At 45.6% G+C, this 13,776-nt stretch overlaps 1 protein-coding gene across 5 annotated transcripts in view; it reads right to left on the bottom strand.

Annotated features, from left to right (window-relative positions):
- The window catches only part of TBX5 (T-box transcription factor 5), an 82,727-nt gene that overhangs the window by 29,314 nt on the left and 39,637 nt on the right, over window positions 1–13,776 (bottom strand). For all 5 annotated transcript variants that reach the window (XM_038763841.1, XM_038763839.1, XM_038763840.1 and 2 more), the window contains exons 6-7: window positions 12,318–12,470; window positions 882–973 (exon numbers count right to left, since the gene is read on the bottom strand). In XM_038763841.1, the coding sequence (XP_038619769.1) occupies window positions 882–973; window positions 12,318–12,470 (245 nt within the window). The remainder of the gene's footprint in view (window positions 1–881; window positions 974–12,317; window positions 12,471–13,776) is intronic.

Below are 13,776 nucleotides of genomic sequence, written 5' to 3'. Positions count from 1 at the left end.
ATTTTGATATGAGCCATTACAAAACCACAAAGCGTCCAACATTTTCATGCTTTTTCTTTCTCCCTCACTCTCTGTGGGTGGGTTGAGGCGAAGGGGGGAGGGAGGAGTGTCACATTTTCCTGAATGGGTGAAGAGGAACTGATTTTAAACCGTGTTTTTTATTTTGGAATAAAAAGCCTCCCCTCCCCCTACCCCCCGCCCCACAGAAAACCCACTTCTGTCTAAAAGGGATAAAGACTTATTTATAATTTCCCAGCCATATGGCAAGTTATCTTGGAATCATATCAAGAGGCTGAGAATGTTCCGCAAAATTGGCACCCATCACACAACCTTTTCCGCCAGGCTGAATTCCCACTCTATATATTTCTATGTTTTGTACAGTCCCTTCTATTCATCATATCAGCGACCGCAACTGCTGGAGGTGTAAAAATCCTGAGCAATTTTTAGCACGAGCTCCCGGAGGCTCCAGGGCCTCACATTGCCATGTGGAGTCAAGTTCTTCTGAATTTCACCCCCAGGAAATCAAATCATTAACTTCCTTTTCATTTCCCAAACCACCGCCAGAAAGAGAAACATTCATCAGCCCGGATCTACGGAAAGGTGGAATGGGGAGTTGGGGATATCGAGGCCACAGTCTAAAAGGTCGGAAAAGAGGAGTGAGGTGGGAAGAGGCCTGACGCTTTCTTCCCACTGAAACCACCTGCCAATCAATTTTCTTCTCCAGAGCCAAATGGGCTCTCTTCCCTTGGGGGACGGACAGTTGGATGGGCACAGGGGAGGGAGAGAGGGTGGACCTTTGGGAGGGGGCAGCTGCAGGCTACAGGGAGAGGGGAGAAGACTCGGATTCCAGCCCAACTGGGAAAGGGAGTTGGGTTTTTTACCTTTGCATTCTTGACATCCGATGAAGCTCTATGTCATCACTGCCACGAAACCCTTTCGCAAATGGATTGTTCTCGATCTTTAACTGGGTGATCTGGAGGAAGGAACCGGAAAAGATTTTCAAAGACTTGCTTCATATCCACCCACAACATGTGCTAACAGAGTCAGGTAACAGGAAGTGAAAGATGCAGCTAAACAGAATTAAGTCACCTGAGGTCAACAGGCCCTGGGGAATACTGCAGTGGATGTTGTGGGAAATGCTAAAAGCATTCCTCTTTGAAGTGAGGGCGGGGGGACACGCCACTCTGAGTTTCAATGTCTTGTTCACTGAATTCATGTACATTTTGTGTCATGAGCTGGGCCCTGATTTAGGACTTGTCCCATTTCCAACACAGTCTGGCCTTGACATTTGATTTTATTTTGTTGGGTTTTGTTTTTTAATTCTAACCAGTTGACATATTCAATTCACATCTGGTCATGGGGCATTCTGTACTGTAGAGGAAAAAAAAATAGAGACCAGTCATGTATTTCCCGAGGGAGAAAAGTTGGTTCTAATAGCCGCTTTAAGAAAGAAAAAAAAGTAACACATTCCATACCCTAAAGTTTCTCTAGTATTGTACTTCTGTATACTATATTTCTCAATAGGTATAATGCTGCCTGTGTTGGCTACTGGACATAATTCTGGAATAGGTAAGAACAGAGCACATATTGTCCTGTTCTTAGTATAGTTCTCAAAGCACAGAAAGTGTTCAATAAATACCATTGGTTGATTTTTTTAATGGAATTTGTTAAGCTCTTACTATGTGCCAGGCACTGTTCTAAGCGCTGGTGTAGTTGTAATCAGGTCGGACACTTGCCCATATCCCACATGGGGCTCACATCCTTAGTCCCCATATTACAAATGAGGTAGCTGAGGCACAGAGAAGTTAAGTGTCTTGCCCAAGGTCACACAGCAGACAAGAGGTGGAGTTAGAACCCACGTCCTTCTGACTCCCGGGTTGATTGATTTACATTGCCTGTTCTCCCTCCTACGTTGACTGCAAGTCCCGGATGGGACAATGACTGTTTCTGAGCTGATTATCTTGCATCTACCCAGAGCTTAGCATGGTGCTTGGTGCATAGTAAATGCTTAACAAACACCACAGTTATCATCATTATGATTATTATTACATTATTATTATTATTATTATTATTGTTCCAGTGGCACAAAAGAGCCTAGTGTTGCATCAAAGTATACACAAAGAAGTGTGGAAAGTGAATATTCACCTGCATTATATCGCTTATGTGAATATCTTCCCTTTAAATGCCTGTGTTTTGGAAGGACCCTAGCTAGGTATTGGCTCTTTAAAACATTCTTCAGCTTTTTCTGAGAACCGTCCTCATGAGAGGACACAGGTTTTCAAAAGTTGGCTCCTGACTTCTGACTAGCCACCTTAAGAGGCTGGAGAGTCCGCTGGAACAAGTGAAAATGGCATTTCTACCATTCCAATTCTGCCATAATGAAACCACTTAATTGACCATAAATCTTTTTCAGGGGGAAAAAGCGCTGTCAGCACAGTGACAATTACATCATTTAAACGGAGAGAAATATCCCTGACTTCCAAACCCTCGTAAAGTCACCGAGGCACTGAATTCTCAGGGAGAAGCCCAAAAAATGAATGGGGGGGAGGGGGTCAACCCATTTCCCCCTCTAATTGAGGGGGTGGGTGTCGGAGTGAATGTCCCACGAGGTAGGATTTCTCCACCCAGGCAAGAAGCCCAGTTGGAAACTTTCTTTCCAAAACACTAAAATACCAGGTGGTAGCAGCAGTAGTAGTAGAAGTAATAATAATAATGATGATGATGGCATTTATTAAGCGCTTACTATGTGCAAAGCACTGTACTAAGCGCTGGGGAGGTTACAAGAAGATCAGATTGTCCCACACGGGGCTCACAGTCTTAATTCCCATTTTACAGATGAGGTAACTGTGGCACAGAGAAGTTAAGTGACTTGCCCAAAGTCACACAGCTGACAGTTGGTGGAGCCGGGATTTGAACCCATGACCTCTGACTCCAAAGCCCGGGCTCTTTCCACTGAGCCATGTAACATCCTAGTAGATGGAAAAAGCCCAGGCCTGTGAGTCCAGAGACCTGGTTTCTAGTCCTGGCTCCGCCATCTGCCTGCTGTGTGACATTGAGCAGGTCACTGAACTTCTCTGTTCTTCAATTTCCTCATTGTAATTTGAGGATTTGCTACCTGCTCTCCCGTCCCTTTAGACTGTTAGACCCCACTGGGTTAGGGACTGTGTCTGATCTGTATATATCTTCATCTGACTCAATGCTTAGTACAGTAGTTGGAACACAGTAAGTGCATAACAAATACCTTAATAATAATAATAGTATCATTTATTGAGCTGCTATATACTGTACTGTCTTTCCTTTTCTCCCACTCCCTTCTTCACCATCTTGACTTGCTCCTTTTATTCATCCATCCCCCACCCCACAGCACTTATGTACATATCTGTAATTTTATTTATTTATATTAATGTCTGTCTCCCCCTCTAGATTGTAAGCTCACTGTAGACAGGGAATGTGTTTGTTATATTGTTAAACTGTACTCTCCAAAGTGCTTAGTACAGTGCTCTGCACATGGTAAGTGCTCAGTAAATACCACTGAGTGACTGAAGAGCTTTGGAGTCAGAGGTCATCGGTTCAAATCCCGGCTCCGCCACTTGTCAGCTGTGTGACTTTGGGCAAATCACTTAACTTCTTTGTGCCTCAGTTACCTCATCTGTAAAATGGGGATTAAGACTGTGAGCCCCACGTGGGGCAACCTGATCACCTTGTAAACTCCCCAGCGCTTGGAACAGTGCTTTGCACATAGTAAGCGCTTAATAAATGCCATCATTATTATTACTCTGACAGGGCCAAGATACAATTCAAGCCTTATAGGTATGGATGCCTCTGATGATAAAGCAGCAGCAGCCTGGTCTAATAATAATAATGATGGCATTTGTTAAGTGCTTACTATGTGCAAAGCACTGTTCTAAGCGCTGGGGAGGATACAAGGTGATCAGGTTGTCCCACGTGGGGCTCACAGTCTTCATCCCCATTTTACAGATGAGGTAACTGAGGCACAGAGAAGTTAAGTGACTTACCCAAAGTCACACAGCTAACAATTGGCGGAGCTGGGACTTGAACCTAGTGGATAGAGCATGGTCCTGGGAAACAGAAAGACCTGGGTTCTAATCCCAGCTCCACCACTTGTCTGCCCTGTGACCTGGAGCAAGTCACTTCACTTCTCTGTGCCTCAATTCCCTCATCTGTAAAATGGGGGTTAAGACCATGAGCCTCATGTGGGGCAGGGACTGTGTCCAACCTGACACCTTGCATCTACACCAGTGTTTAGTAGACTGCCTGGCATATAGTAAGTGTTTAACAAAAACTATAAAAAAAATGATAAAAACCATCTCTCAAACCAGCTAGGTTTCTACACTCCTGCCTTTTCTTTCCTTAAGTTATCTGTGAATAAATGTGGAAATGTAAACTTCCATAGTACTTTAAGCTAAGTATGTGTATTAACATAAACAGACACATCTACATGATAATGGCATATGTGAGTTGGTTGTGGGCAGGGAATGTGTCTGTTGTTATATCATACTCTCCCAAGCACTTAGTAGAGTGCTTTGCACACAGTAAGTGCGCAATAAATATGATTGAATGAATGAATAAATATGCGACCAATGTGCTTGATCTTCCCTGCTTGTCCTGTGAGCCCTGTGTGGAACCTGATTATCTTGTATTGAACCCAGCACTTAGTACAGTGCTTGGGACATAGTAAGTGCTTAACAAATACCACGATTATTAACTGTCATTGAATTTACTAGCCTGTAGCATATAATCACTGCTAGAAAATATTATTCTAGCTCAGCATGGAAGGAGATATCCATGCTAACACAAACGAATAATAGCTATTAAAATATTCTAGGTAACATTCCAGCACACCCACACAAATAATCCAATTTTTATTTACTTGCAAGTAATATATAAATGTAATTTGCCGTATATACAACTATACCCCCAAAAACACAATAAATTTGTGAGTTGCAAATACACACTGTGCACATGGAAGCATTAGGATCTAATGAGACACTCATGGGTATAAATATTCTCTAAAGTCTTGCATTTGAATGTACTGTGCTTCTTCGGTATGGTAACTTGCTCTCCCAAATCTGCATAAAACCGGATTTTTTGCAGCAGGGAGACACAAATAAAAATACCAAGCCCAACTGCTCAAGCAGAAGGTTGTAAAAATTAATGAGAATAATTGCTGGGAATTTTTGCTTTTGAAAGAACCCTCGTGAGGGCAAAACTCTTAATTATTTCTCTCTATTAAAGGGGAATCATTTCCTGGTTCCAAACAGCGATCTTCATACCTAATAAATATGAACCAGTTATCCAGTGATTTAGGCAAAATGCTCAATCGCACGAGAAGTTAATATCGGGGGATAAACCGGCTTGCATACAGCCATTGTGGCCCGGCGAGGAAATGAGATGGGCATGTGACCATTTTTAACACCTAAATATTTCTAGCGTTGGGTCTCCGAGCTGCTGACAACCGAGGGGAGAAGCTTACAAAAACCTGCTTCATGGGTTAAGCCTCGTTCTGGATTTTAAATAGCTTTTCAGGCTGTAAACTATCTAGGGAAATAACAACGAATCCGGGTCGGCCACGCAGCTGGACGAGGTAAATAAGCTGTGCCTTTAGGTGTTTTTTGGGGTGCGCTGGCTGTTCACATGTACACACACAAACACACACACACACACGCAAACACCAACACGGAGAAGCAGCGTGGCTCAGTGGCAAGAGCCCAGCCTTGGGAGTCAGAGGACGTGAGTTCTAATCCTGACTCCGCCACTTGTCTGCTGGGTGACCTTGGGCAAATCGCTTAACTTCTCTGTGCCTCAATTACCTCATCTGTAAAATGGGGATTAAGACTGTGAGCCCCACAGGGGACAACCTGATTACCCTATATCTATCCCAGCACTTAGAACAGTGCTTGATACATAGTAAGCGCTTAACAAATACCATTATTGTTATTCATTCATTCAATAGTATTTACTGAGGGCTTACTTCATTCATTCAATCGTATTTATTGAGCAATTACTGTGTGCAGAGCACTGTACTAAGCGCTTGGGAAGTACAATTTGGCAACATATAGAGACGGCCCCTACCCAACAGCGGGCTCACAGTCTAGAAGGGGGAGACAGACAACAAAACAAAACATATTAACAAAATAAAATAAATAGAATAAATATGTACAAATGAAATAAATAAATAGAGTAATAAATACGTACAACATACATACATATATACGGGTGCTGTGGGGAAGGGAAGGAGGTAAGGCGGGGGGATGGGGAGGGGGAGGAGGGGGAGAGAAAGGAGGGGGCTCAGTCTGGGAAGGCCTCTGCTTACTGCGTGCAGAGCACTGTACTAAGCGCTTGGAAAGTACAATTCGGCAACAAATAGAGATAATCCCTACCCAACAACGGGCTCGCATGCACACATTCACTCGCATGCACATCCATGCGTATATGCAAATAGAGACTTAACCCCTGTACACATACCAAACAATACCGGTATGTTCACACGTACACACCCACATCCAAACACGCACACAAACACTCTTGACTCTCCCTCTAGGCAAACCTCCCCAAACGTGCAACTGCCGTAGGGAGAAATCTTGGAGGCTATGACTAAAAAAATTAAAATAAAATAAAATGCGCCCTGCGCACTGTAAATAGATACAGTGGTGCTAATGTGAATTTCCCCAGAGGCCAAGAGAGGGAAGATCCGAATTTTTCGCTTCCCCTCAGCTCGGGATCCAGTTTACCGAGGGAGCTGTTCATTCATTCAATCGTTTTTATTGAGCACTTACTGTGTGCAGAGCACTGTACTAAGCGCTTGGGAAGTACAAGTTGGCAACATATTTGGAGATGTTGGAGTGATCCCGCCCTTCGGGTGGGATGGGAATGCCAAACCAGGCCTGGGACAGGTGGGATTTGGGGCGTAGTTGGAGGGGGACGGACCCGAGACACCTAAAAGAAGCATCCTGGCCTAGTTACAAGAGCACAGGCTTGGGAGTCAGAGATCATGGGTTCTAATCCCGGTTCCGCCACTTGTCTGCTGTGTGACCTTTTGCAAGTCACTTCACTTCTCTGTGCCTCAGTTACCTCATCTGTAAAATGGGGATTGAGACTGTGAGCCCCAGGTGGGGCAACCAGATTACCTTGTGCTTACCCCAGCGGTTAGAACAGTGCTTAGCACATAGTGAGCACTTAACAAATACCATAATAATAATTGTTATTATTAGCTCGCCCTATCTCACACAAGAAGCCTTTTTCTTTTCTGTTTTAATGGTACTTATTAACCGCTTACCCTGTGCTGAGCGTTGGGGCTGATACTGAACGCCATTTGGAAACGGGCAGGGGCGGGGGGCGGGGAGAAGCATGCATTAAACTCCAATCGTACCGTTGGCTTTCTGTAGACATTACAATATTAATAATAACTATGGTATTTGTTAAGTGCTTACTATACATACACCTGGCACAGAAATACACTAGCCAAAACATGTGGGAAACCAACAATAAATTCACCCAACATAAGGGGAAGCAGAGTGGAGAAGCAGCGTGGCTCAGGGGAAAGAGCCCGGGCTTTGGAGTCAGAGGTCATGGGTTCAAATCCCTCTCTGCCAGCTGTCAGCTGTGTGACTTTGGGCAAGCCACTTCACTTCTCTGGGCCTCAGTTACCTCAGCTGTAAAATGGGGATTAAAACTATGAGCCCCCCGTGGGACAACCTGATCACCTTGTAACCTCCCCAGCGCTTAGAACAGTGCTTCGCACATAGTAAGTGCTTAACAGATACCATCATTATTATTATTAAGGGCATGCATACTACCCATTTGAGCCCCACATGGGCCGAGGATTTTGTCCAATCAGCTTATATTGTGATAGTAATTGTAGAATTCATTAACCGCTTACTATGTGCCAAGCACTGTGATAAGCGCTGGGGCAGATGCGAGATAATCAGGTCAGATTCAGTCCCTATCCCCACGGCGGCTCATAGTCTATCTGTCTCAGTGCTACAGTGCTTATTACATATACACAAAACATGCAAGGTAGAGAGGGGAAATATCCGGATTAGACACATTTAAAACAACCTAGAGGAGGATGCCTAAACCCTTCCCACACACACAGTAAATAAACATAAAATTTTCAGAACAGGAATGAATAAATATGCACACACCCATTAGACACATACAATCCAACGACAACATTTACTGAAGCTGATTGTGTCCAGAGCACTGTATTTAAGCGATTGGGAGCGTTCAATAGAGTTATTAGACACAATGTCTGCCCTAAAAGACTTTACAGTCAAAAATAAATTAGAAGGAAGAAGTGTGCAGATTGTATATATTATTATTATTATTATTATTATTGTTATGTGAAGTACATGGCTTAGTGGCAAGAACACGGGCTTGGGAGTCAGAGGTCATGGGTTCTAATCCCGCCTCCACCACCTGTCTGCTGGGTGACCTTAGGCAAATCACTCAACTTCCAGCGTTTAGAACAGTGCTTAGCACATAGTAAGTGCTTAACAAATACCATCGTTATTATTATTATTATTCTCTGTGCCTCAGTTACCTCATCTGTAAAATAAGGATTAAGACTGTGAGCCTAACTTGGGGCAACCTGATTACCTAGTATCTACCCCAGCGCTTGGAACAGTGCTTGGCACATAGTAAGCACTTAACAGATGCTATTATTATTATTATTATTACTCCAACCCTTAGTGCAGTGGCCTGGCACATAGCCCTCCTCTTCTTTTCTCCTTTCCTTCTGTGCCCTTCATACTTGCTCCCTCATTCATCCTTCCTCCCTTCCCCACAGCACACATGTATATATCTGTATATCTATTTATATTAATGTCTGTCTTCCCTTCTAGACCGTGAGCTCGCTGTGGGCAGGAATTGTGTCTGATGTTCTATTTTACTCTCCCAAGCACTTAGTACAGTGCTCTACATACAGTAAGCACTCAGTAAACGTGATTATTATTAATAATAATAATAATAAATACCATAATCGTTATGACAGTCATTCATTCAATCGTATTTATTGAGCGCTTACTGTGTGCAGGGCACTGTACTAAGCGCTTGGGAAGTACAAATAGGCAACATATAGAGACGGTCCCTACCCAACAACAGGCTCATAATCTTATTAACAATAATAATAATAATAATAATAATGATGGTATTTGTTAAGAACTTACTATGTGCAAAGCACTGTTCTAAGCGCTGTGGGGATACAAGGCGATCAGGTTGTCCCACGTGGGGCTCACAGTCTTAATCCCCATTTTACAGATGAGGGAACTAAGGCACAGAGAAGTTAAGTGACGTCCAAAGTCACACAGCTGACAATTGGCGAAGTCGGGATTTGAACCCATGGCCTCTGACTCCAAAACCCGTGCTCTTTCCACTGAGCGGTATAGCATGTAAAATGACCTTTACAAATGCAATCACATGGATGTGTGTATACCCACTTAAAATATACAGAAAACATACCAGGGAGTAAGCAATGCGCGCACACACACACACACACACACACACACACACACACACACACACACACACACACACCCACTGCGTTTTGGCAGGCTGGTCCCTCTCTACACCAGCTGCCCGGTGCCTAGCTTTGCAGGGAGCTGGGTGGACTGGAGAATTGGCTATTTGGCCTTATTTCACCTCTAAATACACTCCTTCCCTCTTTGCCATCCTCCTTCCTTCTTTCTTTCCTTCTCTCCTTTCCTCCTTCCTTCTTTCTTTTTACTCTCCCTTTCTCTCTCCCTTCCTTCCATCCTCCCTCTCTCCCTTCCTCCACCCTGCCTTCCTTCCTTCTTTCCTTCCTTCTAACTTCCATCCCTCCATCCCTCCTTCCAACTTCCCTCCCTCCCTCCCTCCCTCCTTCCTTCCTTCCTTCCTTCCTTCCTTCCTTCCTTCCTTCCTTCCTTCCTTCCTTCCTTCCTCCCTCCCTCCCTCCTTCCCTTCCCTCCCTCCCTCCCTCCCTCCCTCCTTCCTTCCTTCCTTCCTTCCTTCCTTCCTTCCTTCCTTCCTTCCTTCCTTCCTTCCTTCCTTCCTTCTCCCCGCCCCTGCAACCCTTCTTTCCTTCTTCTTTCCTCCGTTTCTTGCCATATTAAGAAGCCAGCCATTTCCTGGACCCTGGATTTAGAGAGCCAGGCTCTCTAAGAAGGATGGGCTGGGCTGGGCTGGGTTTAGGCTGGGGCTGAGTTGGATTGAACTGGGATTAGGCTGGGGCTTTACCGGACTGAGTTGAGTTGGGCTGCTGGGTTGAGCTGGGACTGAGCTAAAATAGGCTGTGTTTCAATTACCTCATCTGTAAAATGGGGATTAATAATAATAATGATGGTATTTGTTAAACACTTTGTGTGAAGCACTGTGAGCGCCATTTGGGAAAGAGATTGTGTCCAATAGGATTTGCTTTTATCCACCCCAGCGCTTAGAACAGTGCCTGGCACATCTTCTAGACTGTGAGCCCACTGTTGGATAGAGACCGCCTCTATATGTTGCCAACTTGTACTCCCAAGCGCTTAGTACAGTGCTCTGCACACAGTAAGCGCTCAATAAATACAATTGAAAGAATGAATGAATGTAAGTGCTTCACATATTTTATTATTAATAATAATAATGACATTTGTTAAGCGCCATGTGCAAAACACTATTCTAAGCGCTGGGGGGATACAAGGTGATCAGGTTGACTCACGTGGGGCTCACAGTCTTAATCCCCATTTTACAGATGAGGTAACGGAGGCTCAGAGAAGTTAAGTGACTTGCCCAAGGTCACACAGCAGACATGTGGTGGAGTCGGGATTCGAACCCATGACCTCTGACTCCAAAGCCCGTGCTCTTTCCACTGAGCCACGCTGCTTCTCTAATATTGTTGTTATTATTATTATGAGCTGAGGCTGGGCTGGGCTTGGCTGAGTTAGCCACTTGCAGGCTTTGGAAGCTTCTTGGTCGGTGCAGCCCCCCGCCCCACCTGCCCCCAGCAGGGAGACTCTCAGAGGCCCCACCACAAGAAATCTTGGGGGCAACTCGGAGGGGACTCATTTACTCTCCCATACCTGAGGGTGGAGCGGGGGGGACCAGAGAGTGGGCAATGGGAATTGAAAACAGAAAGAGGGGTTCTTTCCTCTTCTTACCTCTTCCCCGCATCTTTTTTCAGAACACCCCCTGTGTCCGGTGACGCGTCCGGACTAAAGCCCCCGGACCTCTCTGGGCTTACGTTTTCTCCTAGAAATGGCTCCTTAAATTTCGGGTGGAGGCACTGGAAGGGGGCGCGGGGGGAGAAGGTGACCTTTCCTCTCTCCTCTCCCCCAAGCAGGCAAACTCGCCGCCTGATTTCTTCACCGCTAACAGCTCCTCCCCGGTCCCAGAAGCGATGGAGGTCTCCGTCTCTCGTTGTCTCCAGGGAGAAACACCACCTCGCTTCGTCTTTGTGTGTGTGTCCGTGTATTCATTCACTCATTCAGTTGTATTTACTGAGCGCTTACTGTGTGCAGAGCACTGTACTAGGCGCTTGGGAAGTACAAGTTGGCATGTGTGTGTATATTAGGGGTGGAAGCGTGAGTACACTTGGAATGTTTACTCTGAATGTGTAGTCGGTATAATAGTGACTGTCGCATGTGCTAAGCACTTGCTAGGTGCCAGGCACTGTACTAAGCGCTGGGGTGGATACGAGCAAATCGAATTGGATGCATCCCACATGGGGCTCACAGTCTCAACGGGGCTCACCGTGTGTGTGTGTGTGTGTGTGTGTGCATTTAGTGTGGTTGGGTGCCTATGTATGACTATGTTCTGGATGTTCCCCAGAGCGTGTGCTTGTTCTATAAGTGCAGGCATGTGGGTGTTCAGAATGTGAGAGCTTGTGTTTTATGTAGATGAGGGTGCGTGTTTGTTCCTGGTGAGAACGGATGTGGAGTTCAGGGTGTGCGCATTTGTGTGTGTGTGTGTGTGTGTGTGTGTGTGTGTGTGTGTTGTAGGTGCGAATGGATGTGGGTGCTCAGGCCGTGAGAATTTGTGAATATATGTTGCCAACTTGTACTTCCCAAGCGCTTAGTACAGTGCTCTGCACACAGTAAGCGCTCAATAAATACGATTGATTGATTGATTGATTGATTGATTTTGTGTATCTGCTGTGTTGGTTCTATGTGTGTTAGGGACTTGGGTGTTTAGGCTGGGAGAATTCGTGTTTTGTGCATATTTGTTCTTGGCGGATTTTCTGTGGGAGGAGTGTGGGTTCTCTGTTGCCCAGCAAATGTAAGTTCCCGCTCCAACATCCCCGCATGAAAGTAGCCCCGTATTGAATTAACTGCTCTTTTTACCTTGTGGTTCTGATAGGATGTCACAGCGATAAAAGCCGTCTCGGGGAAGACGTGGGTACAGAAGGCCGTGTTTTTCGAGCCGAACCCGTTATTCTCGTCGGCTTTCACGATATGGAGCCGAGGTTGGTATTTGTGCATGGAATTCAGTATAATCTTTAAAAAAAAAAAGACATAGAAATCAGTCCCGGGACTTGCTAGAATGATCTGGACACAGAAAAGTCCACAAAACATTTCGCACCTTCGCGATTCTCCAAAATACAGTTTAGATTGTTGAGTGCGCAGTGGAAGGGATTTCAGGTCAAAACAGAAAAAGGGGTGGGGGGCGGTGGAGGGAGGAAAAAAACTAAGAAAAGAGAAGAAAAATGGAAAAATCATCCCCTGGAAAGGAGCACAAGAGAGTGAGTAATTTCCATCAGAAATACCAAAGGGAATATTAAAGGAATCTCTGCAAAGCTCGACAGTAAATCAGGATTCTTAATAAAGGCTTCTTAATAAATTAAATCCTGCTTGCGGGGCCTTCAATTACGGAGCGAGGCTTATTTGTTTAGGGAGGAAAGCTGATCTCAGGAAAACCTGGATGGGAAAAGCGGAGCCCAACAAGCGGGAATAGAAATATTCCCTAGTCGGATTGCAGCGAGGAAGAGAACTACCTAGGCCTGCATTCCCACTTCTCGGTTTTCTCTGCCATTCAGTGGTCCGGGGGAGGGGAGAAAGAAGGGGGGGTTCCTTCTCTGTGCCTCAGTTTCCCCTTCTCCATCTCTCCCACCTCCAGTGCTCTGAGACCCAGTTCTCGGTCGCCCCCAGGGGAGGTGGGAGAGGGAAGACGGAGGAAAGGAAATTGTGTGTGTGTGTGTGTGTGTGTGTGTGTGTGTGTGTGTGTGTGTGTGTGTTGGAGTGAGATCCCTTTAGCTGTGACTGTGAGTTCTCCCCTTCTCCGGGTCATCCCCTCCCCGCTCGGGCCTCGGCCGCTTCCCAGCGTCCTGAATGGCTCAAGTCCGCCAGATCAAACACGAATGGACAGTCTGAAAGGCCGGCAGCGACCAGGGCTGTCGCTGATGATGATGATGATGATTCGTAATGGTGGGGGGCAGGGGTCGCGGCGGAGCTGAACTTCTCAGACGAATTTGCTCCTAACAAAAGGGGGCCTTGGGGTGACCAGACCACTTAATAATGTTAATATCGCTACCGTTTATTATTTCGAATCGCTCCCCAGCCCCCCGCTCCATTACATGTCGGGCTAACTCGGGGTTCAACGAGCAACGCACCGCTCGGGAAACGAATTTCCAAAGGAGTTGGCGGCTGCTTGCATCTCTGATTAGGACGCGAACTGGAGAAATCTGGCCTACCCGCCCAATGCGGTTGCGGATTATTCTACGAGCAGAAATCCCGCTCGGCTTGACCAGATCGCGCATAAACACATGGTCGAAAGGCCTGTTTTCCCGAACCCATTCACTCATTC

The sequence above is a fragment of the Tachyglossus aculeatus genome, chromosome 21 (assembly GCF_015852505.1).
Source record: "Tachyglossus aculeatus isolate mTacAcu1 chromosome 21, mTacAcu1.pri, whole genome shotgun sequence".
NCBI lineage: Eukaryota > Metazoa > Chordata > Mammalia > Monotremata > Tachyglossidae > Tachyglossus > Tachyglossus aculeatus.
This window is presented reverse-complemented; position numbering and strand designations above follow the sequence as displayed.